The sequence below is a fragment of the Hemitrygon akajei genome, chromosome 3, assembly GCF_048418815.1.
Source record: "Hemitrygon akajei chromosome 3, sHemAka1.3, whole genome shotgun sequence".
Taxonomy (NCBI): domain Eukaryota; kingdom Metazoa; phylum Chordata; class Chondrichthyes; order Myliobatiformes; family Dasyatidae; genus Hemitrygon; species Hemitrygon akajei.
The window spans coordinates 14,888,042-14,915,515 of NC_133126.1; the positions used below are offsets into that span (position 1 = coordinate 14,888,042).

Below are 27,474 nucleotides of genomic sequence, written 5' to 3' on the forward strand. Positions count from 1 at the left end.
TATGTGATGCCTGGACTTTTCTAATATATTCTGGGTTCTTCCCACATCCATGCACCATTCTGGTTGATATATTAATTGGCTACTGTGGTAGCTGGGTGGCAGAAACACGGGGGGAATTGCTGGGCAAAGGTGACAAAATAGGTTTGTGGAAATAAGTGGGGAAATTCAACTGATGGATGTTCTCTGAGAGCTGCCGTAGACTCAGTGAATGCCTTCTGTGTTAAAATTCAGATTTAGTTTATTGTCATTTATAAAGCACAAATACAGTGCAGTTAAAAAATGAGACAGCGTTCTCCGGAATGATATCACGAAAAAGCACAAAACAGACCACACAAGAAAAACTACATAACGTTTGGTAATCCCCAATCCAGAGTCCAGAGAGGTTGCTGCATATCGATATCGCGCTACTGTCTTAGCATGTTCCCCGGAAAGGAACTACAAACCCATCAGACAAACCTAAAGCTACAAGACCTACACAAAACCACATAGATTACATATTGTTATAGTTAACACATAGTTTCAACAGTGCAGACAATACCATAATTGATAAAAGACTAACTGACAAAGACCACATAATTATAACACATAGTTTCAACAGTGCAAAGCAATACTGTAATCTGATAGAGCGCAGTCCATGGCACGGTTTAAAAGAAAGTCTCTAAAGTCCCGACAGCCCATCATCTCACGCAGACGGTAGACGGAAGAAAAACTCTTCCTGCCATGAACCTCCAGCGCCACAGCTTGCTGATACAGCACTTTGAGAGCTCCAACCACAGCCAACTCCAAGTCTGTTCGAAAACTTCGAGCCTCTAACACCGAGCACCGAGCACCATCTCTGCCGAGCGCTTCGACCCCAAGCACTGGCTGCCAAGCAACAGGCAAAGCCGAGGATTCGGGGCCTTCCTCCCAGAGATTTTTCCAATCGCACAGTAGCAGCAGCAGCGAAACAGGCATTTCAAAAGTTTCACCAGATATTCCTCTGCACTTCACATGTCCGTCTCCATCAAATCAGGATTGTACACGGCCCCTACTTACAGATAACAGATATTCATTCTTGGAGTGGCCTCTGTGCGCTATGTCGCGCCACCATCTTGTCTGTTAACCAATATTAATTGACCATTAAGACCATTAGATATGGGAGCAGAAGTAAGCCATTCGCCCCATCGAGTCTGCTCTACCATTCAATCATCGGCTGATCCAATTCTTCCAGTCATTCCCACTCCCCTGCTTTCACCCCATACCCTTTGATGCCCTGGCTAATCAAGAACCTATCTATCTCTGCCTTAAATACACCCAATGACTTGGCCTCCACAGCCGCTTGTGGCAACAAATTCCACAGATTTACCACTCTCTGACTAAAGTAATTTCTCCGCATCTCAGTTCTAAAAGGATGTCTTTCAATCCCAAAGTCGTGTCCTCTTGTCCTAGGGAAATAACTTTGTCATATCTAATCTGTTAAGTGAAAATCAGATATATACAGTATCGTTGGGAAGAAAGACAGTTCTGGATAAATTCACCTAGTTTCTTCTGTTAACAAGAATTTATTGATTAGGTACATGCATTTAGACATTTCCAGCAATGCATGAAAGAAGCTACAGCTGAAACAGCTTAACAAGCATTTCACTAACATGGTGAAAAACACAACAGTTCAACAAATGAAATTAGTGCAAGTTAAACTATTAGTTAATCAAGTGTTTAATTCCAGTATTGATAGGAACCCACGCATTCCATGGGGAGCATGTACAGAGGCTCCTGACAGAACGGTGCTGGAATTGAACTCTGAACTCTGGATTCCCCGAACTGTAATAGTGTCATGCTAACCTTGGAATTAAATTTCCTGGTGAGCTGAATTTTGCTCTACTTCAGTGCCAGTTAGAGTATCGTAGCAAATTTAACCCAATAAAAGCAGTTGTGCAGCTTGATTGTGGCTTTTGGTTGTGTTGAGGGTTGTGATCCACTGTTAGAATGAAATATTTCAGGTGCGTTGCTTCCTTCACTAAGACAGAGAGACACATGGCAAGCACTTCCACACAAGGAATTGGAGAAGGGTAAAAATAAGATGCTCAACCCTTTCAAGTAGGATGTCAACACAGAACACAATCTCAAGGGTTGTTTACAAAGCTTCTATAATTTTGGAACAAACTGATGCACTAATCATTGCAATTTTATATTGATTCTTTAGCATATCTGATTGTATTAAAGATGTTATTTGTTTTTAGTATGAACGGTTGAAAAAACTTTACACGGATGTAGAAGAGAAAGCGACTGCAGCAGAGCTCCAAATAAAGCACCTCTCATCAGATTATAGAGCCCAACTACAGCAGAAAGAAGTAGGTCAAAGATTTTGTGTATTTTCTATTTAAGGTCTTGTGTTCAATGTTAATGATAAAGTTATTTGAGCTTTTTAAATGTTCCTATTTTCTGTATATTAAGGTTTTCTTTTGAAAAGTTATATGTAAGCAGTGTGAGTACTGGTCCATCTCCAGGACTCTGCCTGTGTAATAGTTTTGTATCTGTCAGCTATGAGTACAGGCAGGCTATTTGATTATGTGAATTATCAAATCGAATTCAAGTTTAATTGTCATTCAACCATACATGAATATAGCTGAATAAAACAGCATTCAAAACAGGCACAGCACAGCAGAAGGCGCACAGCACGTTGAAGCTAGCAAGCACACATGCAGTCACACAAAAAAAATGTGTACAACCCAAGTCCTGGAGTAATATGTCCCGCAAATTGATGAGCAGACTAGCTTGTCATTCCACCACTCGGAACACTGGAGTGCAGCCCTGACAGGAATGGCCAGCCCCCAACTTAGCATGGACACCATGCTGCACCGCCTCTGGTGCCTCCTCTCCTAGACTGCAGCATCAGGCAAGCCTGCAGCTTGAGGCCTAGTCCTCACTGAACCGAGGCCACAGAGCTCCCCTGCTGTCTGTTGCACCACCAAACAAGGGAAACAGGCCTGTAGCATCTTACATTATCAATATCCAACCGGATCTTGTGATCTCAAGGGAAACGCCCAGGACAATCACCCTCAGATATACTACACGCCGCCTTCACGTGCCAACTTTGATGCCTTCCTGTGGGAGGGAACAACATGTTCTGCATCAAGTCCAGCTGCTCTGCCAACAAGCAACTCACTGATGGGGTAGACCTGCAGTACCCAAAGTTCTGGGAGGCAGACATTGTCTTGCGATCATAAAAAAAAGTAATTTTAAAAAAGGAAAAGCATCTTTGGTTGATCTTGAGAATCTGAGTATGCCAAGATCTTACTGGAAGTGTTTATTAACTGTTCTCTCTCAATGACAAACACCTGACATTGGTTACTGGAAATTATTTAATTCTAGCAATCCCACTTTCCTTTTACTAATCCGTCGGAAACGAAACCATTTTTAGCAACCACAACAGTTAAGTGGGCTAATTCAGCATTGACCACATTAAACTTCAGATATTTTTGGTCACTTATCTTCTTGTTGTTTAATCAGAAAGATCACATAAAACCAAACGGAAGCATCTTTATCCACCTTCCTTTCAGTTATAATAGATTACTCAGTGGTGTTGACGGAAAAACAGATTTATTTCACAACTCTGTGTGAATTACTTTTACAAAACTATAAAGGTATTTTCTGAAGTTATCTTTGAATTCATGCCAGTATATCATCATACAATAATTAATTTGTTTCAGGAATAAATGTAAAATTTAATTGTTCGGACACATACTAAGTAAATGAATTGTACCAGAAGGTGATACTGAAATTCCCAAGTCGGAGAAGTAGTAGATTATAAATGTGGATCTAAACGTTGTGCTATGCATTCTGAAAATGAGCACATGTTCACTAGGAAACTGGATTGTTTACATGAGTTAAGAGGCCAAATCATGCTGTCTGTCACAGTGCATGTTCTCAGGCAAGAAATTACCAGATTTATCTGGTTTGCATATTAGATACAGGCAATTTGTTACTATGCTGCATTATCTGTCTCCAACAGTGCAGCTCAGTCTTTCCAGGATTTCCCAGTATTACAGTGGGGAACTTGACTCTCCCCTCCAATCCTGGAAGGATCTGGTGCAGGATTAGAGATATCATTACTTGAGTGGGTTTCCTGGCTTTGAGATTAGGAGAAATTATTTTAATTTGATCAATTTCCTGTTTTGTTTTAATTAAAATTATTTAATTATTTTGCATTTTAATCATTTTAAAGTTTTCAATAGTTTATAAGTTTTAATTGTCTTTCAATAACATGGTCAAGTTAGAGGATTGGGAAGCTTTCAAAAACCAACAGAAGGCAACAAAAAAAAAAATCAGTTAAGAAGATAAAGATAGAAAACAAAAGTAGCTAGCCAATAACATTAAAGAAGATACCAAAACTTTCTTCAGGTACATAAAGTGTAAAAGAGAGGTGAGAGTGGATATTGGACCACTGTAAAATGATGCTGAGGAGGTGGTAATGGGGGACAACGAAATGGTGGACAACCTGAATAAGTGTTTTCCATTAGTCTTCACTGTAGAAGACACTAGCAGTACGGTGGAAGTTCCAGGTGTCGGGTCATGAAGTGTGTGAAGTTACCATAACGAGAGAGAAGGTTATTGGGAGACAGAAAGGTTTGAAGGTAGATAAGTCACCTGGACCAGATGGTGTACACCCCAGAGATCTGAAGGAAGTGGCCATAGAGATCATGGAGGCATAAGTAATGATCTTTCAAGAATCAACTAGATTCTGGAATGGTTCAGGAAGACTGGAAAATTGCAGATGTCTCTCTACTCTTCAGGAAACCATAGGCCAGTTAGTCTGACCTCCGTTGGGAAGGTTGGGAAGATGTTGGAGTTGATCATTCAGGATGATGTCACAGGGTATTTGGAAGTACATGATAAAACAGGTCATAGCCTGGTTCGTTCGAGGGAAAATCTTGTCTGACAAATCTTTTGGAATTCTTTGAAGAAGTAACAAGCAAGATAGACAAAGGAGAATCGGTGGATGTTGTGCACTTGGATTTTCAGAAGGCTTTTGGCAAGATGTTGCATGTGAGGCTGTTAAACAAGCTACGAGCCCATGGTATTACAGGAAAGATTCTAGCATGGATAAAGCAGTGGCTGAGTGACAGGAGACAAAGAGTGGGAATAAAGGGAGCCTTTTCTGGCTGGCTGCTGATGACTAGTAGTGTTCCACAGAGGTTTGTGTTGGGACAGATTCTTTTCATGTTATATATCAATGATTTGGATTATGGAATTGATGGCTTTGTTGCAAAGTTTGCAGATGATATGAAGATTGGCAGAAGTTTTGAGGAAGTAGAGAGGCTACAAAAGTACTTAGATTAGGAAAATGGACAAAGAAATAGCAGATGGAATACAGCATTGGGAAGTGTATGGTCACGCACTTTGGTGGAAGAAATGAAAGAAATTATTTTTGAATTGGAGAAAAAATAAAAACAAGTGAAGTGCAAAGGGACTTGGGTGTCCTTGTGCAAGATTCCCTAAAGGTTAATTTGCAGGTTGAGTCTGCGGTGAGGAATGCAAATGCGATGTTAGCATTTATTTCAAGAGGGCTAGAATATAAAAGCAAAGATGTAATGCTGAAACGTTATAAAGCACTGGTGAGGCCAGTGTGCAGGTTTGGGCCTTTCATCTTATAAAGTATGTGCTGAAACAAGAGAGGGTTCAAAGGAGGTTCATGAAAATGATTCCAGGATTGAATGGCTTGTCATAAGTATTCACTAGAATTCAGAAGAATGAGGGATGACCTCATTGAAACCTAACGAATGGTGAAAGGCCTTGATAGAGTGGATGTGGAGAGGATGTTTCCTGGTGGGAGAGTATAAGACCAGAGGACACAGCCTCAGAATAGAGGGGTGTCCTTTTAGAACGGAGATGAAGTGGAATTTCTTTAGCCAGAGAGTGGTGAATCTGTGGGATTATTTGCCATAGATAGCTGTGGAAGCCAAGTCTTTATGTATATTTAAGGCAGAGGTTGAGAGATTATTGTTTGGTCATGGCATGAATGGATACAGGGAGAAGGTAGGCAATTGGGGCTGAGAGGAGAATTTGACCAGCCATGATGAAACAGTGGAGCAGGCTCGATGGACCAAATGGCCTAATTCTGCTCCTATATCTTATGGTCTCATGGTTACCTCCTTAAAACACTTAATCAGTTTTGTAAGACTTAACTGCCCTGCATAAAGCAATGCTGACTATCCCTAAGCAGGCCATGTTTTACCAAATACATGTAAATTCAGTTTCAAGGAATCCTCTCCAATAGCTTCCTGATCATTGATGTGAGACTCTTCTGACTGTTATCCCAATTTCCCTTTTTGAACAAATTAACAACATGGGCTATTCTATAGTCTCCCAGGACCTTGCCTCTTGATGAATTCTTCATCAAGGCCCCAGCAATCTCACCTGTTTCCTCTGTATCTCATCAGGATCTGAGTTCTTATCCACCTTGATACTCTCCAGAAGATCCAGCACCACCACCTTCCTGCTCTCAAAATGTCCTGGCACATCATCATGCCCTGCATTTCTCTACTACCCTCCATGTCCTTCTCCTTGGTGAATCCTGAAGCAAACTATTAATCTAGTACCTCATCGACATCCTCTGATTCCAAGCATAAAATTACTTCATCATTGTGTTCCTGCTCTCTCCCTAGTTATCCTCTTGTTTTTCATGCATGTAGAAAATGCCTTGGAATTCTCTTTAATCCTACTCACCAAGGATATTTCATGGCCTCTTTTGGTCTTCCTAATCCCCTGGTTGATTTTTTTCCTGCTATCTTAAAACAAGAGGTTGTGATCATTATTCCCCTAATGATTTTCCTTTGCAAGGCCAGTCTCTTGTCCAGCTTCATTTCTTAATGCAAAGGTGTAGTGTGCTCCCTCCTCTAGTTAGACTATCCACTTATTGTTTCAAGAAACTCTGTCCAGTGCACTATATAATTCTGCCCCATCTAAGCCTTTACCCATCCGTCCCACCAGGTACATGAATGTGGCCCTCCCTGTCCTTCCTTTCAGACTTTAATAATATCTGTTTTCCTTTTCATCCCTTCCCTTTGGTACCTTGCTGCTCTGGTTGCCAGCTTGTTGTTCTCCCATTAGAATACTTATCACCTTATCAGTTAACATGTAGTTTTATCAGTGAGTTTAAGAGCTCTTGATTATCACCGTGAGAGTAGGTTGTGGATGGTCCTATGAGCAGCTGGTGCAGCTGGCTATGCGACCACTGAAGCCAGGCATTCTCTGATGAAGGGTCTCGGCCCGAAACGTCGACATCGCTTCTCCCTATAGATGCTGCCTAGCCTGCTGTGTTCTACCAGCATTTTGTGTGTGTTATTCTCTGAAGAGTTATGATAATGGCTGGGGTAAAGTTACTGCCCGGAAGGCGGCAATGGTGTACCACTTCATTAGAAAAATTTGTCAAAAACAAACATGGTAATGGAAAGATAATGATAGCCCATGTCATAAAACATGGCACATAATGAACAAACAATATTTTAATGCAACTGGTGGTCAAATGGGAATTTATTATTTATTTATTTGTGTTATTTGTTAATATTTATTTTTCAATTACTGTCAGTTCTTTCAGTTCAGGCTTTAAATGCATTTGTTATAGGAGAATATGATACCTGATATATGTATGACACCAGGGTGTCCCAATCTGTCAAACCAGAGTTCAGGTTTGCACTTGGGGATGTGCCATGCATGATGAAGCACTGCTATTGTATGGAGGGAGTAATGGGCGTATTGGCGGCTTCAGTGCACTTTCAGGTCTGGTCCTGAGAGATTTGACACTCCTTTTGACTGGTGGAGGATCAAATCTGCCATAAAGATGAAAGTGTTCAAAGTAATAGGAACAATAAAAAGTTGTTGGAAACTGTTTAGCATTAGATGAAACATTTAAAGCCTGAGCTGAAAGTGTTGACAGTAATTGAAAGATAAGTAACATTTGACCACTAGTTGTATTCAAAATAAACTTTGGGTAGAATCTCTTTAAATTGGCTTCAAGGTGAGAGATGACCAAATGTTGGCCAATTTTTTTGTCTACTTCTTGAACAGCTAGTTTTTCAGGACTCTAAGGCGCTGTTGGATTAATTGCCTTTGGAAATTGTTTATTTCTATGTGTTGGAACTCTGTAATTAGTAACAGATTAACTATGGCAGCAGTCAGTGTAAATCTATTACAGTGCCAGTGATCTGGGTTCAATTTTGCTGCTGTGTGTCAGGAGTTTGTATATTCTCCACATCCCTGCAGTTCTCTGTGGGAGGAATGTGGAATTTCAGGTTGGTAGTTAATTGGTCAGCTGGTGTAATTGGGGGCATGGGTTCATTGGGCCAGAAGGGACTGTTACTGTGTAAATAAATGTAATATCAAAGCAATGCTATCTGACGAGTAAAGTTACCACAGAAGTAAGTGGCACAAGGGTGTACATTTTAGGATCTTGGCATTTTGATGGCTTCCTGTGATCTGAAGATTCTCAATTCTTAAAAGCATACTTAACCTGTTTAGTACGCATTGTGTTTATATTGTAAATGAGCCTTGTCACTTGCAAGACTTTTGTATGTTTTAAAGTAAACCTAGCTGGCCTCTAGACGCCTTTAAAAATGGCATTCACTCAATGAGGTCTTTATTAGGTACACCTGTACACCTGCTCATGATATCTAATCAACTAATTATGTGGCAGCAACTCATTACATAAAAGCATACAGACATGATCAAGAGGTCCAGCTATTGTTCAGACCAAACTTCCAAACGGGGAAGAAATGTGATCTAAATGACTTTGACCATGATATGATTGTTGGCGCCAGATAGGGTGGTTTGAGTTATCTCAGAAACTGCTGATTTCCTGGGATTTTCATGCACGGTCTGTAGAGTTTATGGGGAATGTTGCACAAACTGAGAAAAACACAATGAGTGACAGTTCTGTATGTGAAAATGCCTTGTTAACGAGGGAGGTCAAAGAAGAATGGCGAGACTGTTTCAAGCTGACAGGAAGGTGACAGTAACTCAAGTAACCAACTGTTAAAACACTAGTGTGCTGAAGAGCATCTCTGAATGCACAACATTTCAAACCTTGCAGTGGATGGGCTATATCAGCAAAAGACTACATTGCATTCCACTCTTGTACCTAATAAAGGGACCACTGAGTGTCGATGAAAGAACAACAAACTGTTGCTTGGATCGTATTACTGGGCCCAGGGATTAAATTAAAACTTTATTTTCATTGTACCCATGAAGTGATATGTAATTTCATGACCCTTATGATAGTGGCTTATTCATAGATCATCATCGTCAATTTAGTTCAAAGTTTAGTTAAGGTGATTCCTCTATGCTACTGGTTGGAGTCTCCGGAATTGCTGATTTTGTTGATGGCAGAAGATTCTTTTTGTTCTAAGGCAGTTGAAACTTATTTGTTTTTAATTTTATCTCACGTAAATTTGAATTTTCATTTAGTTTGCTGGATATGGCTCTCTGATTTATTGATTTTTATTTTAAGGTGACAATAAATCTTTTGAAAGCCAAGCAGATTGCATTACAAGACCAAGTACAGAAGCTTCAGTCCGTTGCTCAGCCAACACACACAGAAACCAGCGTCAGCACATTGACAGCCTCTACTGCCTTTTTGCCTGATGATGTTTCCCTCCGTGCAACGTTCCATGGGGACACCATGGATTTTGGAGATGTCATTTGGTCCCAGCAGGAGATTAACAGACTTTCCAAACAGGTGTCAAAGTTAGAAACTGATGTTGCCCATTGGAAAGCTTTGGCACAGGTCAGTGAATTGTGTCAATGCTGGTTAAAGCTGGTTATAATTGTTAAAGCTGAAGTTGATCCCAGAATCCTAGCATTTCCCTTGCTTCTCCATTCATCCATGTGATCAGAATATTTGAGTACTATCTCTCAGCTCTTCCAATATTTTCTTGTATAAGAAGTTGGATTTGTCTTTGAGGATACAAATCAAATCACTGCATTCAGATCATAAACAAGATTTTCCCCACTCTAACCCATTACTTCTTACCTGCCTATTACTCCCCCCCTCCCTCCGGGTCCTCTCCTCCTCCTCTTTATCTTCTGATCTACTCTCTTCTCCAATCAGATTCCTCCTTCTCCAGCCCTTTTCCACCTGGCTTCACCTATCACCTTCCAGCTCGTCTCCACCCCTACCCTTTTTATTCTGGCATCTTCCTCCTTCCTTTTCAGTCCTGAATAATGGTCTCAGCCCGAAACATCAACGATCTATTCATTTCCATAGATACTGCCTGATCTGCTGAGTCCCTCCAGCATTTGTGTGTGTTGCAGTGCATTCAGATTTCAGTTTTGATTTGATCTATATACTACAAGTATAATTCCATACTTATGCACCTGACTGAACTGTCAATAACTAGAAAACACACCAGATGTAATTTTTGGGCAAGCATATAACTCTTGATTCAGCTGCTGAATGCTTAAAATATTGGGGGGGGGGGGTGAAATTGTAAATGAAGATGCACTCACTGCACATCTTGTCAGGATCTTTGGAGAACTGAGTAAAAAAATACTCATTTTTGATAACAGTTTCTTAAAAATACTTTTCAGTATTATAATACAAATTACTGTTGTACTCTTTATAGACTGAAGACATAAATAACAGGATGAATGATGTGCAGGATTTTCTATCCAATGTCTTTCTCTAAAGATTTATTTTTGTTTGTCTAGAAATTGGACTTTGGAAGGTTACAAGCAAGGTATTGGACTTTCTTGCAGTGGCCTTTTGCATAAACAAATGTAAATCAATTGCACTATCCCAATTGCTTACAATATCATTTCCTGCTTCAAATATTTTTAACAATATTTTCTTGAAGGATGGAGGGTTCCACTTACAACTTCTCTCAACAGGAAAGTACTCAAAGTCCAACTATCGTCCATGTAAAACCTTTTCTTCTAATTATTCTAAGCCACTTTGAAATTGATTCTCTTCGTCATAGACTCCTCAACCAGAAGCAATGTTCTTTCACTCCACCCTGTGCTAGTGGATACTTTATCAGGACTGTAAAATTTATCTTCACAGTATATTGCAACACCTTGGAGATTCTATACTATAAGGGTTTTTATTTTTTAATACCTTTTTGTAAAATTGCTGAAATCTTTGTATTTCAAGTTAAGAACTTTTTTTTTTACTAGTCTCTGTGTTTAATCTAGATCCCGTTGCAGGATTATGCTAACTGCTCATTGCAGTTTTGGAAGAGAAAAGTTAATCCTTTTTAATGTTATTTTTAGGTAACTAAGAGTCAAGGGACAGTCAGTTCTGATGAGGATGATGTCTACAAGCTGCAAAAGACAATAGAGGTAAGAACATCTTTCAAATTTAAGAACTCCATTAGTAAATGGAACTGCAGTTTCAGCAGTCATCTTAAAATATAATGTATATATAATGTCAGAGTATAAGGGTATGTTGCATAGCTATTAAGGTAATAACAGGAAGGCGATGAATTATCACTTAAAGTGAGTGCTGTTAGTTTCCCCATATCTGCCTTAATTGACGTTTATTTTGCCATTCTCTTTACATGGTAGTAATAGGAATACAATATAATTTCTGTTAAAATTCATTTAGTACTTTAATCATGTGCCTATTATTTTATATAGGGGATAATCTATTTCATTATCCTTCAAGAAATGGTATCACAGACAAAGCAAATTTTGTCTTTGTCTAGCAACTGTACTTACTGGTTGTAATCAGTTGCTAAGACTGAACGATAACCTTTTTATCATTAGGTTGTGGGTTCGGCAACCGATAAAAGTACCCCAATCATTGACCGACTGAAATCTGCTTGGTTGGTGCATTCCATTTCTGCAAAACTTTTGGCTTGTATTAATGGACAATATATAACAACTAATTTAACGAAACCAGCAACTTACTAGGTGTCTTTGAACTGTATGATAATGATTGTTGTCAATTAGCCACGGTAGCATGGTGGTTAGCATAACACTTTACAGTACAGGTGACCCGGGTTCAATCCCCATTGCTGGCTGAATAAGGAGTTTGTGCATTCTCTCCGTGGCTGCCTGGGTTTCCTCTAAGTGCTCTGGTTTCCTCCCACAGTCCCAAGACGTACCGGTCGGCAGGTTAATTGTGATTAGGCGAGGATAAAAAAATTTGGGGATTGCTATGTGGCATGGCTCAAAGAGTCAGAAGGGCCTACTCCACTCTGTGTAAATAAATAAACAAACAAACAAACTCATGGAATACGTTGGTCATATTTGTTCAGGTATTCAAGCCATCTGCTACATTATTTAGCATGTTTCTATCCACTGAATCTCTCCTAAACTATCAAGAATGAATGTTAGCTGATATTTTAAACAAGATTGTAAAATTAATGCATCTGGTATTTGATCAGCTGTTAAGTACAGCAGTAGGGTGATACTAAATTAACAGTGGAGATGATCACCAAGCATTGAACATCATTGTCTGGGTTAGGAACTCTTTTTGCCATAATGCTGCCTTCAGTACTTATTTTAACCATATTTATGCCCAGCAGTTTTAATTTTGTCCGAGGGAAAAATTTTCTCATTCTCTCTCATGAAAATCTAATTGTGTGTTAGTATCGCCACTGAATCTGTTGCAGTATTTTCCTGGAGGTTCTGAATTCCCAATGAAATTGAAATCATATATTTCGTGATTAATGTTCCTCGTGAAATATTTAGATTATGCTAATGTTTAGTTCGTGCTGCTCTAATGATAACCAGTTGGCTCATTATTACAGGAGGTGAAGCAGCAGCTTAGCCAGGAGATTGATGAGCATCAGCATGAATTGTCTACGCTGCAAGATGTACATCGGCAGAAAATAAATAGTCTCACAAACCGACACAGGGATGAGCTTGCAGAGTACGAGGAGCGGATAGAAGAACTGGAGCAGCAGTTGCAAGGTTAGAAGTAGCTATTTGTACAGTGGAACTCTAAAATGCACTGTAACCTGGCAGAGAAAGTGTTCAGGATTGCAGTAACATAAAATGACAATATCATGACAATATATATGACAATATCAAAATGACAATCTAGACTAGACTAGATTGGGTATTGAGCAATGAGGAAGGACTAGTTAGCAATCTTGTCATGTGAGGCCCCTTGGGTAAGAGTGACCATAATATGGTGGAATTCTTCATTAAGATGGAGAGTGACATAGTTAATTCAGAAACAAAGGTTCTGAACTTAAAGAAGGGTAACTTTGAAGGTATGAGACGTGAATTAGCTAAGATAGACTGGCAAATGATACTTAAAGGGTTGACGGTGGATATGCAACGGCAAACATTTAAAGATCGCATGGATGAACTACAACAATGGTTCATTCCAGTTTGGCAAAAGAATAAACCAGGGAAGGTAGTGCACCCGTGGCTGACAAGGGAAATTAGGGATAGTATCAAGGCCAAAGAAGAAACATATAAATTAGCCAGAAAAAGCGACACACCTCAGGATTGGGAGAAATTCAGAGTCCAGCAGAGGAGGACAAAGGGCTTAATTAGGAAAGGGAAAAAAGATTATGAGAGAAAGCTGGCAGGGACCATAAAAACTGACTGTAAAAGCTTTTATAGATATGTGAAAAGGAAAAGATTGGTTAAGACAAATGTACCGGTAGGTCCCTTAGAGTCAGAAACAGGTGAATTAATCATAGGGAACAGGGACATGGCAGACCAATTGAATAACTACTTTGGTTCTGTCTTCACTAAGGAGGACATAAATAATCTTCCGGAAATAGTAGGGGACCGAGGGTCTAGTGAGATGGAGGAGCTGAGGGAAATACATGTTAGTAGGGAAGTGGTGTTAGGTAAATTGAAGGGATTAAAGGCAGATAAATCCCCAGGGCCAGATGGTCTGCATCCCAGAGTGTTTAAGGAAGTAGCCCAAGAAATAGTGGATGCATTAGTGATAATTTTTCAAAACTCCTTAGATTCTGGATTAGTTCCTGAGGATTGGAGGGTGGCTAATGTAACCCCACTTTTTAAAAAAGGAGGGAGGGAAAAACCGGGGAATTATAGACCGGTTAGTCTGACATCGGTGGTGGGGAAAATGCTAGAGTCGGTTATCAAAGATGTGATAACAGCACATTTGGAAAGAGGTGAAATCATCGGACAAAGTCAGCATGGATTTGTGAAAGGAAAATCATGTCTGATGAATCTTATAGAATTTTTTGAAGATGTTACTAGTAGAGTGGATAGGGGAGAGCCAGTGGATGTGGTATATTTAGATTTTCAAAAGGGTTTTGACAAGGTCCCACACAGGAGATTAGTGTGCAAACTTAAAGCACATGGTATTGGGGGTATGGTATTGATGTGGATAGAGAATTGGTTGGCAGACAGGAAGCAAAGAGTGGGAGTAAACGGGACCTTTTCAGAATGGCAGGCAGTGACTAGTGGGGTACCGCAAGGCTCAGTGCTGGGACCCCAGTTGTTTACAATATATATTAATGATTTAGACGAGGGAATTAAATGCAGCATCTCCAAGTTTGCGGATGACAGGAAGCTGGGCGGCGGTGTTAGCTGTGAGGAGGATGCTAAGAGGATGCAGGGTGACTTGGATAGGTTAGGTGAGTGGGCAAATTCATGGCAGATGCAATTTAATGTGGATAAATGTGAGGTTATCCACTTTGGTTGCAAGAACAGGAAAAATTATTATCTGAATGGCGGCCGATTAGGAAAAGGGGAGGTGCAACGAGACCTGGGTGTCATTGTACACCAGTCATTGAAGGTGGGCATGCAGGTACAGCAGGCGGTGAAAAAGGCAAATGGTATGTTGGCATTCATAGCAAAAGGATTTGAGTACAGGAGCAGGGAGGTTCTACTGTAGTTGTACAAGGCCTTGGTGAGACCACACCTAGAGTATTGTGTGCAATTTTGGTCCCCTAATCTGAGGAAATACATTCTTGCCATAGAGGGAGTAGAAAGAAGGTTCACCAGATTGATTCCTGGGATGGCAGGACTTTCATATGAAGAAAGACTGGATCGACTAGGCTTATACTCACTGGAATTTAGAAGATTGAGGGGGGATCTTATTGAAAAGTATAAAATTCCAAAGGGATTGGACAGGCTAGATGCATGAAGATTGTTTCCGATGCTGGAGAAATCCAGAACGAGGGGTCACAGTTTAAGGATAAAGGGGAAGCCTTTTAGGACCGAGATGAGGAAAAACTTCTTCACACAGAGTGGTGAATCTGTGGAATTCTCTGCCACAGGAAACAGTTGAGGCCGGTTCATCAGCTATATTTAAGAGGAAGTTAGATATGGCCCTTGTGGCTAAAGGGATCAGGGGGTATGGAGAGAAAGCAGGTACAGGGTTCTGAGTTGGATGATCAGCAATGATCATACTGAATGGCAGTGCAGGCTCGAAGGGCCAAATGGCCTACTCCTGCACCTATTTTCTATGTTTCTATGTTTTCTATCATCATGTGAATATATATTCTCCCCTGTGCCAGGATAGTAGTTGTCCTTCAGCTTACTGGTATGTGCTATCAGGCTTTTGAAATCTCCTGCTTGATGGGAGAGGGGAGAAGGAGGAATGTCCAGGAGAGTGGGGTGCTTGATTATGATGGCTGCTTTACTAAGGCACTGAGGTATATAGACATGGAAAGGAAGGCTAGTTTCTGTGACATGTGGAGCTTTGGACAGCTCTTAGTGGTTTCTTGTAATGGGTAAGCAGTTGCTGTATGAAGCCTTGATACATCCAGATAGGATGCTTTCTGTGGTGTATTTATAAAGATTGATAACGGTCAACAGATATGTGCTGAATTTCTTTTGCTTCCTGAGGAAGTCGAGATATTGGTGATCTCTCTTGACCCTAGCTTCTATGTGATTGGACCAGGAGAGACTATTGGTAATATTTACTCCTTGGAATTTTCAATCCTCTCAACCTCAGCATCTTTGATTTGTAAACAGAGACATATGCACTGCCCCCTTTCTTGAAGTCAATGACCAGCTCTTTTGTTGATATAACCTTGTGAAGCACCAGTGTTTAGAATAATTATGTGGAGATGTCACTGCCTCTCCTTACTGATTGCTGTCTGCTGATCAGGAAGTCGAGGATTTATTTGCAGTGGAGGTGTTGATTTCCAGGTCTCAGAGTTTGGTGTTTGCTTATAATATTGATTATAAGTTTGCTTATAATATTAAAGGCAGGTCTTTAGTCAATAAACAATAGTCAAACATATAGATATCTTTACTGTCCAGATGCTCCAAAAGTGAGTGTAGGGCCAGGAAGATGGTGTCCACTATAGTCCTGTTTTGGCATTAGGTGAATTGCTGTGGGTCGAGGTTGTCTGAGCAGCTGGAGTTACTGTATGCTATGACCAGCCTCTGGAAACACTTCACGACAGTAGATTGAAACATTGGAACATAGAAAACCTACAGCACAATACAGGTCCTTTGGCCCACAATGCTATGCCAAACATGTACTTACTTTAGAAATTACCTTGGGTTACCCATAGCCCTCTATTTTTCTAACCTCTATATACCATAGATTCCGGATTTTAAGCCGCTACTTTTTTCCCACATTTTGAACAGCTTTGAACTCTGCGGCCTTTAATACGGAGCGGCTAATACATGGTTTTTTTTCATGCCGCCAAAAACATTTTGCCTCGTAACAGTAGACCAATAAAATTGATGAGTAGTTCACAGAGGTCCAATGAAATTGTACAATAAATCAAGCGCACTTTCACAATTAAATTATTGTAAATCAGTCATTTGTACTCACCCTCATCAACATGGAAAACACTCGAAGAAAAGCATTGTGCTGCCTTTATGGCAGTTATTTAGTTTATAATATTTTCGCTTAGTAATTCATTTGTTAGTTAAAGTTAGAACTGTTTTAACTATATTTGTTTTCTGTACTACATCGCGGGATGCTATGACGTCACACCCGGTTTCGCCGCGTCTTGTGGGATACCGGTTTGCGATAAACGGGAAGGAGGGGGGCGAGCGGCGGAGCGAAAACGCTGCTTTTAAGTTAAAGGCGATCAATAACTTTTCCTGGTAGGCTGCAGTATATATATTTTTTACCAGTCGTTAGGAGATATTGGAATGTTGTTCAGTAAAGAAGTATACGCAACGTATATTTAAAAGTAGCCGCGTTACAGGCACGGTTCGAAAAAAAGCATTTGCAATATGTATTTGTTTATGTTACCATATGGATTTAATTAAAAGTTAAAAAATCCTCACGTGTAATATCTTTCTGTGTAAATATCTCATATTACAACGTGGGACACCTGCGGCCGAAAATCCGGTGCGGCCTAAAATCCGGTGCGGCCTGTACAAGTAAAAAATTGATTTTATTTCTAAAATTAGAGCCAGTGGCTTTTAATCAGGTGCGCTCTGTAGTCCGGAATCTACGGTACTTATCCGGGAGTCTCTTAAAAGACCCTATCGTATGTGCCTCCACCACCGTCGCCGGTGGCCCATTCCACACACTCACCATTCTGCGTTATAAAAAAAAACTTACCCCTGACATCTCCTCTGTACCTACTTCCACGCACCTTAAAACTATGCCCTCTCAGAGCCACTGGGAAGTAGTTATCAAAAAAAAACGTTACCTTGTTTTTCTTAGGGCATCAGGATAATATTACTTTGTGTTAGCATGTGAACTATGTTTTGTGTTGTGCACTTCGGTCCAGAGGAAAATTGTTTTGTGTGTATGGTTGAATGACAATAAACTGAACTTGAACTTAATAGTGGTGGTTTTAAAGCAGGTGAGAACCTTGGATTGAAAAAGGGAGTGGTTAAAAATATCTGCAAGTACCACAACCAGCTGATCTGCACAGGATCTAATTACACAGCCAGGAACACCATCTGGGCCAGATGCCTTCCACGGTTCACTCTCTGGAAGACTTGAGGTTCGGGTGCACTCCAAGATTCCTGTTGGAATGGGTGGTGACGTACCAATCCTCTTGTCTTCAAAACATGCATAGAGTGCATTAAGTTCATTGGGAAGGGATGTACTGTAATTGCTGTCTGACTTTTGTTTTTAGCTGCTATAGCAAGTAAGTTCATCCGTGCTATTCCACAGATAGTGATAAGTGAGCAATTAGATAGACTGCCTAATTACAGTTGTTATTTGCTTACTGATTTCCAAACTCTTATATGGCTACTAAATCAGAACCAGAATCAGAATCAGGTTTATTATCACCGGCATGTGACGTGAAATTTGTTAACTTAGCGGCAGCAGTTCAATGCAATACATAATCTGGCAGAGAGACAGAAAGAAAATAATAAATAAAATAAAACATAATAATAAATAAACAAGTGAATCACTTCATGTATATTGAATAGGTTATTTAACAAATGTGCAAAAGCAGAAATACTGTACATTTTAAAAAAAGTGAGATAGTGTCCAATTCTTCAAAGTCCAATATCAGGAATCGGATGGCAGAGGGGAAGAAGCTGTTCCTGAATTGCTGAGTGTGTGCCTTCAAGATAAAGATAAGAGCCCATTGTATTACAAGAAGGATACTAGCATGGATATAAGATTGGCTGACTGTCAAGGACCATTGGTACAGAATAAATTGTAGGACAGGGTGCTGAGAGGCAGGATCTGCCAATATTTGGAGTCAATCGGGTCTGACAGGATAGTCAGCCTGGCTTTTTGCATGGAAAGTCTTGTCTGCAAAATCTGTTGAAGGATTTCTTTGAGGAGGTAACCAATAGGGCAGATCAGGGTCAGGCAGTAGATGTTGTGTATTTGAACTTTTAGCTCGGCCTTTGACAAAGTCCTTCATGGCCTGGAAGGTTAGATTACATTGTATCCAGGGGGAGATAGCATATTGGATTTGTAATTGTCTTGGTGGTAGGAAGTAGAGGTTTGGCTCTCAGACTGGAGGTCTGTGTCTAGTGATGTGCCACAGGGATCAGTTATGGGACCTTTGTTGTTTGTAATTTATATAAACAATGGATGTGAATGTACAAGGCATGGTTAGTAAGTTTCTGGATAATACTAAATTAGATGATATTATAGATAGTGTAGGAGGTTATTAGAAATTTCAGGGAATCTAGATCAGCTAGCTATAAGGGCTGAGGATTGACAGATGGCTTCAATCCAGATAAATGTGTGGTATTGTATTTTGGAAGAGCAAACTAGGTTAGGATTTGTGCAATGATTGTATGGCCTTGGTGAGTGTTTATTTATTTTAAATAAATCAGCAAAGTATTGCATTTTGGGAAATTAAATAAGGTTAGGACTTATGCAGTGAATGGTAGGGCTTAGGTGAGTGTTACGCAACAGAGCTCTAGGAATGCCATTACATAGTTCATAAAAGCAATGTGACAAATAAATAGGGTAGTGAAGAGGGCATTTGGCATGCTGGCTTTCGTTAATCAGGGTATTGAGTACAGGAGTCGGGAAGTTATGATGCTGTTAGACAAGAGGCTGCACTTGTATTGAGAATTGTGGATCACACGCAAAATTCTTGAGGAGGCAACATCTATGGAGGGGAATAAACAGTTGATGATTTGGGTCAGGATCTTTCATCATAACTGGAAAGGGGTGTCGTGTATAGTTTTGCTCACGGTATTAAAGGAAATAGGTGATTAAACTAGAAAAGAGTGCAGAAACGATTTACCAGGATGTTGCCAGGACTTGGAGAGCTTGAGTTACAAGGAGAGGCTGTGTAAGCGAGGACTTTAATGTCTGGAATTTAGGGGATTGGGGTTAACCAGATAGAGGTGTATAAGATCATGAGGGCATAGACAGGGTGAAAGGACATTTTTTTTACCAGAGTGGGGTTGCTCAAAACAAGAGGGCTTGGGTTTAAGATTAAAGACATAAGATTTAAAAGTGACATCAGGGCAGCTTCATCATGCAAAGGGTTGTGCATACATGGAATGTACTACCAGAAGTCGTGATTGAGGCAGACATATTAGTAATAATTAAAAAAAAACATAGATAGGTACATGGATAGGAGGTACTTAGAGGGCTGTGGGCCAAATGCAGGCAGATGGCACTAGCTCACTGGACAGCATAGTCTGCAGAGTTAGGCCACAGGGCTTGTTTGCATGTTGCATGAGTGTATGTTTCTCAGAGCCCTTTATCACACAAATTTATCAGTAATTCTCAATTCTGTACAACACAAAATATTTTCCTTCCACCTGGATGGCATTTTAACGTTTAAATGAGGGGAGTCTTTTATGTGCTGTCAGGATTGGTGAAGAGAAACTTGAGAAATGGATCAGAATCTAATGTTCCAACTTTTTGATAAAGCACGTGAATAAATTGTACCCCTAATTTTACCCCAGCAGTTTGTCTTAAGGTAAAGGCCATAATAATTATTCTATTTTAGTTGTGCATATTACATTGAATTGAATTAACTTCATTTCTTATATCCTTCACATACATAAGGAATAAAAATCTTTACATTACGTCTCCATCTAAATGTGCAATTTATAGTAATTTGTAATAAATAGTATATACAATAGGACAGTCAATATATCAGAAATACACTCAAGTCAGCGTGAATTAATCAATCTGATAGCCTGGTGGAAGAAGCTGACCCCGGAGCCTATTGGTTTTGGGTTTTATGCTGGGGTACCGTTTCCCAGATGGTAGCAGCTGGAGCAGTTTGTGGTTGGGGTGACTCGGATCCCCAATGATCCTTCGGGCCCTTTCTACGCACCTGTCTGTGTAAATGTCTTGAATAGTGGGAAGTTCACATATACAGATGTGCTGGTCTGTCCACACCACTCTCTGCAGAGTCCTGCGATTGAGGGAAGTACAGTTCCCATACCAGGCAGTGATGCAGCCAGTTTGGATGCTCTCAATTGTGCCCCTGTAGAAAGTCCCTAAGATTTGGGGACTCATACCAAACAACTTCAGCCGTCTGAGGTGAAAGAGGTGATGTTGTGCTTTTTTTTTTAACCACAGGCCGCTATTTACAGACCACGTGAGATCCTCTGTGATGTGTATACCGAGGAACTTAAAGTTGTTCACTGTCTCAACCCCAAATCCATTGATCTCAATAGGGGTGAGCCCGTCTCCATTCCTCTGTAGTCCACAACCAGCTCCTTTGTTTTTGCAACATTGAGGGAGAGGTTGTTTTCTTGACACCACTACGTCAGGGTGATGACTTCTTCTCTGTTAGCTGTCTCGTTATTATTTGAGATATGGCCAATTAATGTAAATTTAATTAGCAGATTGGAGCTCTGTGTGTTCAGTGCATATTGGGTGAAAACATAGAAGAATCTATGTGGAGATGAGCCAGAATAATTTTGCGTAACAACGTTGGGAGAGGTTGGCCTTCATTTTATTAATCACATCCCAGAGTTGAAAAGGAAATGTGTTAATCCACTGCAACTTGTGGGCAAACCATCAGTGTATGTTTGAATTATTTTATTAATAGTGCTTGAAAAAATTTGGTTTGAAATTATACCTTAGTGTATGTAAAACTTCACTGCTTTAGATGATGCAAATGTGATCCCAGATTAGATCAGACTTTACTTATTGGAATCCAGTGGTTTTCTAATGCTATGTGTTGTATAGTTATGTCAGATGTGTGAATCTGATAGTGAATTTTTGGTTAATTTATATAATTATTAAATCATGAAGACTTATGTTCTATATTTCAACAGCAAGCTAGAATGCTTAAGATTTTATTTTCAAGTTACTTCTAATTTAAGTTAACTTTTTTTTGAATAATTCTAAACAGTTCACATTTATGGAAAGCTTGAGTCCTTAGCTGGTGAGTTGTAAGGATGAATAAAGATATGTTTTATTCCTTATAATTTAACATAATTTCATATTGTCTATTATAGATGCAGAGAAAGAACAGAAGGGAATGAATAACTCTAAAGATGTATGTATGTGCAGGTGGCTTCCTGAGCAATGTCTTAACTTAATTTTGTGTTAAATATTCCTGCTGTTTATTCAAATAGGATTCATATGATAAACAAAATTTAAACTGTATTCAAGATGTCTTGATAATTCTAGAACAGCAAGTTCTAAATTCCAGTGAGTAGTATCCATGAGTGTAAATTACACATTGTGAGACCATTGTAAAATATGCATTAATTAATAGCCATCTGTAAACAGATCTGTAAATCTGCAAAGGATGGACTATGAGTTCAGTATTTATTAATGAATGTTTATTGAATGGTTTCAAAGGTCAAATTTTATTTAGTAAATATCTGTATGAACTATTGAGTATTAAATTATCATGTAAACCAGTTTTGCAGATCTTTGTGTGAGGAATGATATCTGAAAAATTTGAGAATTTTTGTCTAATTGAGAATGCTTGTCTAGACACCTCTTAAATGCTGTTAGTAATTCTGCTTTTGCCATTCTCCCCAACAGTTCAGTATTAATACTTCACACTATCTGGGTGGATAAGTTCCCCTTACATTCCTGTTAAATCTCTTACCCCTTTTCCTCAATCTGTCTCCTCTGGTTTCATCTACTTCCGAAAAGGAGAGAAGATTCCCGTGATCTACCCTATCTATACCTGTCAATAATTTCTTTATCTCAGTCATGTCTTCTCCTAACTTTCTCCACTCCAGAGAGAATAGATGTAATCTTTCTAATGTAACTAAAACACTCCATCTCATTTTGGTGGATCTTCTTTGTACCCTGTGCACTGTGTTCTTCCAATAGTGCAGTGACCAGAAATGCATATAATACTTCAAGCTGAGTTTTGACCAGTGATTTATAAAATTGGAGCATCATTGCCCTGCTCTTGTATCCATTGACCTTACGACTGAAAACCATTGTCCCATATAGCTTCTTAACCATTATCACCTTCAAGGATTTTTGGACATGCACACTTCAATGCTTCCTAGAACCTGGTGTTATGACTTAATTTCATTAGTATTCACAAAATGCATCTCTTCACATGTATCAGGATTGAAATACATTTGCTATTTCTCATATTGTTTCTCAGATACATTGATACCGCCCTGTATCCCAAGACTACCTTCCATCCTATTAACGGCTCCACCGATCTTGAGTCACTTGTGAACTTGCTGATCACACCTTCTGTATCCACATCGAAATCGTTCATGTATCTTTCAAACAGCAAAGGCCCCAGCACCGCTGATTTCAGGCAAACAATCGCAGTCCTCAGCCATCATTCTCTCTTCTACTGCCAAGCCAATATTGGATCCGATTAGCCAACTTGCCCATGATCCCTGGGCTCAAGCCTTTTGGACCAATCTCTCACATGAGACCATGTTGAAGGTTACATCGAAGTCCATGTTAGTCATATCTACTGCCCTATCCTCATCTGATGCACTTGTTACATTCTCAAATAACTCACTTGGATTAGTTGTCCAAGATTTATCCCTTGTCAGATTTATCCCTGACAAGGACATCTCTGATTTGTCCCTGCCTGTCCAATTCATCATTTATCCTGCCCTTCAGAATCTTTTTCAATTACTGCAACTTGTAATTATATTTTTCAATATTTTACAATTTTTTGAAAATTTTTGTTTTTAATTGCTTCTCAATATCAAACAAGTTTTTGACAGCCATCTTTACCAACGTGCATAGATTTAGCCAACTGTCCAGGTTCATTTTGGCTTTTTTTAAATTATTGGGCCTTTGTTCTGGCATCACTTTAAGAGCAGTAGTGGGAGGCAGCGGATCACAGGTTCCGGGCTTGTATTTATTTTCCTCTCTTAAGATGTTAGTATGGAACAGCTTGAGCTGATAAAATATTCAGTAAGTTTCTTCAGATGTTTGAAATCGTAAGAAAATATGCTGAAGTCATGGGACTGCTTTAATGTGTCTACTTTGAACCACTCCTTAGAAACTAACTCGTTGCTTAGTAGTCTTTTCCTCTAAAGAGGGCTCACACTGACCATGGCTCCATGGTAGCATCGCATTTAGTGTGATGCTATTAAACTTGGGGTGTTCTAGGGTTCAGAGGTCTGGCACTGTTCTGTAAGTGCTTCCCATGGAATGCATGGGTTTTCTCTGGGTCCTCCCTTTTTCCTCCCACAGTCCAAAGACATGCCATGTAGGCTAACTGGTCATTGTAAATTGTCCTGTGATTTGGATTAGGATTATTCGGGGGTTGCTGGGCAGCCAGAAGGGCCTACTCTGCACTATATCACTAAATAAAATAAAATAAATAATTGGTTTCAAATTATCTGTTATCCTCATTATGGTTTCTTATATTCTGTTGTCCCTTTGCAAAGATAAATCCATTTTTAAAAAGCCCAATTTTAAAAAAAGAGCACTAAACAATTTTTGGTTAGTTTTAAATTATTTTGTGAATGTCGAGTATGAAAGTGATAATCATAAGAATGTGCCATTTGGCCCAGCATGTCCATACCAATCAACAGATATCCACGTGTATTAATCCCATTTATCTGCATTTGGCCTGTAGCCTTCGATCCTTTGGCAATTCCTGTGTTCAGCTAAATATTTCTTAAATATCCTAGGAGTATTCGCTTCTACCTTACTGTCAACATAAAAACTGTTTCAGATTTTTAAATTTTACCTGTGTTTTGTTATTGATGCATTGTGCTGATTTATCTTTTAGGTTATCATGCTTGTTTTGATCTTAGGGTAGGGGTGATCAAAATTGTACCTTTGTGTCAGATTTGAGGAGATAATAAAAATGATGATGGAAAATTGTTAAACATACTTCATTTGAAAAGATTTTAAACAATCTTTATTAAGAATTTTTGATCAAATAACCAAATTTAATATTTGGTAGCTAGTTGTGTAGTTTAATTTTTGATTTTGTGTACTTTTAAGGGTAAGTATAATGGACAAGAAGATATTCAGGAGCTAAAAGCAAGTCTGGAATTGTTAAACCATGAAAAAGAAGAACTACAAAAGGAAAAGGTTAGTGTTGTATCATTAATTTTTTTTCCAGATTGATATTAGGAAATGTTTGCACCCTTTGTTTGGAATAGTCTTTGAAAACCAAGATGATTTCTGTATCACAAACTTCTTCAGAAAGGCCCCCAATGTTATGCTGAGGGTGGAGAAAATAAAGCCCTTGGCAACGGCAACTGTAAGCACCTCTTACAAGTTGTTTTTGGAAGCGCATACTTCAATATCCAAAAATCTGCCTTTGAGACATGATATGTGCTCTACTCAGCAATGTGATAAAAGTGCACTAATGTTGTTCATGAACAGATTCCAATTTGTTGCATTCTTTCTAATTGAGACCAATACGCAACCTGTGTTGTCTAATGATTATTGTTAGGACAGAAAATTTTAAATGGGTATTTTGTCATCCATGTGTTTTCCAAAATAACATGGGAAGGCATTTGAAGATCAAGAGCAAATTAAGCTTCTATGACAGAACATTTATCCACTGTCACAGTAAAATGGTTGTTGAGCACTGTTAAATAATTGAATAACTTAATAGAATTTGGAGGAAGTGACCTGTTAGACTAGTTCACAATTTCCTCACCGGATTCCAGATAATTTTGCAAAGCAAGATCGCCTGGATAGGCAGTAGGAAGTTTAAGCCTGATGATGTAATTGATGAATTACCAACCTTGCTTGTATAGTCAGGATCTCTGAATTTTGGGGAATGCCCCCATATTTAAGTTCTTAGATTTGTATATATGCTTACAGGATGATGGTATGAACTTCATGTTGGACAGCAGCTGCTATACTTGTGGATTGCGATTTGAGTAATGCTGGAAATAATTCAGTATCCAATAGTTGTCTGATGTGGAAAATTAGCTAAAAACCATTTGAAACTGAGTAATCATTTAGCAGTCTTAAGCTCTTCATTGCAAAAAATGCATGAATGTAATTCTAATGAATTTTGAGTGTTTCAGATGCACGTTTTCGATTGGTGGTACCCATTCCGGTTCATCCCTGAATTAACAGGGCTTTGCCATTGATCATGTGATATGTTGATTGTGTTTAAAGCTGACCAAATGTGCAATTAACGAAATCCTTTAAATGGCAGGAGGCAATGCAACAGGAACTCTCAAACCTGCAGAATATTCAGAAGAGTGAATCGGACCTTAATAGTCTGGCCTTGGAAGTGAGTGAACTGAAACAGAATTTGCTGACCAAAGAGAATGAGCTGTCGGGCATGTCCATGCAGAGGGACAAATTAGTGTCTGAATTGGAAGAACTGGACAAACAGAATCAAGATGCTACTGAAGTATGCATAGTACTATTCATTATTTATAACGGTGTTACTATAGCTCCTGATTCCTTGTGTAAGCTTTGTAAATCGGAACAAACTAATATCCTTTGCACTAATGGGAGAAAATATTTCCTTCGTGGCAAAAAGATATATTTTCAAATTACTTTTTACAGTCAATTCTACAGTGGTGCTGGAAAGTTTGTGAACTCTTTAGAATTTTCTCTATTTCTGCATAAATATGACCTAAAATGTGATTAGATCTTCACGTAAGTCCTAATTATGGATAAAGAGAACCCAATTAAATAAGCAACACAAAAAACATTATACTTGTTCATCCATTTATTGAGAAAAATGATCCAATATTGCATGTAGGTATTGGAAAAAGTATCTGAACCTCTAGTATTATCAATTCATTTAAAGGGGAAATTTAGGTATTTCAATCAATGTGAGTGTAGGAGATTCTGTCCTATTTAAAAAACATAAACCTGGGTCTTCACTATCAAAGTCTGATCTTCACCACATAGGTGTTTGGAAGTGTGCCATGCTTCAATTAAAGGAGATTTCTGAGAAGCTCGAAAAATAGTTTTTGATGCTCACCAAGCTGGAAAAGGATACAATACCTTTTCTAAAAAGTTTGGGCTTTACCAGTGTACAATCAGGCAGATGGTGTACAAATGGAGGAAATTCAACATCATTGTTACTCTCCCCAGGAGTGGTTGACCAACTAAAATCACTCCAAGAGTAAGGCATGTAATATTCCAGGAGGTCACAAAGAAACTCAGGGTAACATCTAAGGAGCTACAGGCCTCTCTTGCATTGGTTAATGTCAGTGTTCATGAGTCTACCTTCAGGCAAATACTGAATACCAATGATGTGCATGGCAAGATTTCAAGGAGAAAGCAACTGCTCTCCAAGAATAACATTGCTGCCCATTTAAAGTTTGCTAAAGACCCAGGTGGATAAGCCAGAAGGCTATTGGAAGAATGTTCTGTGAATGCATGAGTCCAAAATAGAACTTCTTGGCTTAAACGAGAAGCGTTATATTTGGTGAAAAGCAAACACTGCATTCCAGCATAAGAACCTCATCCCATCTGTGAAACATGGATGTGGCAGTGTCATGGTTTGTGCCTGCTTTGCTGCCTTGGAACCAGGATGGCTTACTATCATTGATGGAACTATGAATTCTGCAATGTCCTAGTAAATTCTACAGGAAAGTGTCAGGGTGTCCATCTGTGAATGGAAGCTCAAGAGAAAGTGGGTCACGCAGCAAGACAGCGATCCTAAGCACACAAGTCAGTCTACCAAAGAACGGTTAAAGCAGAAGAAATCTCACGTTTTGGAATGGCCGAGTCAAAGTCCTGACCTTAATCCTATAGAAATGTAGTGGAAAGACCTGAAGCAAGCAGTTAATGCAAGGAAG

At 39.3% G+C, this 27,474-nt stretch overlaps 1 protein-coding gene across 2 annotated transcripts in view; it reads left to right on the forward strand.

Moving 5' to 3' along the window:
* The window catches only part of trip11 (thyroid hormone receptor interactor 11), a 118,201-nt gene that overhangs the window by 34,759 nt on the left and 55,968 nt on the right, over nucleotides 1-27,474 (forward strand). Inside the window, exons 3-9 of one of the 2 annotated variants that reach the window (XM_073039219.1) lie at nucleotides 2,220-2,330; nucleotides 9,485-9,760; nucleotides 11,245-11,313; nucleotides 12,729-12,891; nucleotides 21,748-21,788; nucleotides 24,692-24,781; nucleotides 25,869-26,069. In XM_073039219.1, the coding sequence (XP_072895320.1) occupies nucleotides 2,220-2,330; nucleotides 9,485-9,760; nucleotides 11,245-11,313; nucleotides 12,729-12,891; nucleotides 21,748-21,788; nucleotides 24,692-24,781; nucleotides 25,869-26,069 (951 nt within the window). The remainder of the gene's footprint in view (nucleotides 1-2,219; nucleotides 2,331-9,484; nucleotides 9,761-11,244; nucleotides 11,314-12,728; nucleotides 12,892-21,747; nucleotides 21,789-24,691; nucleotides 24,782-25,868; nucleotides 26,070-27,474) is intronic. The other variant, XM_073039220.1, reaches the window with a different exon arrangement.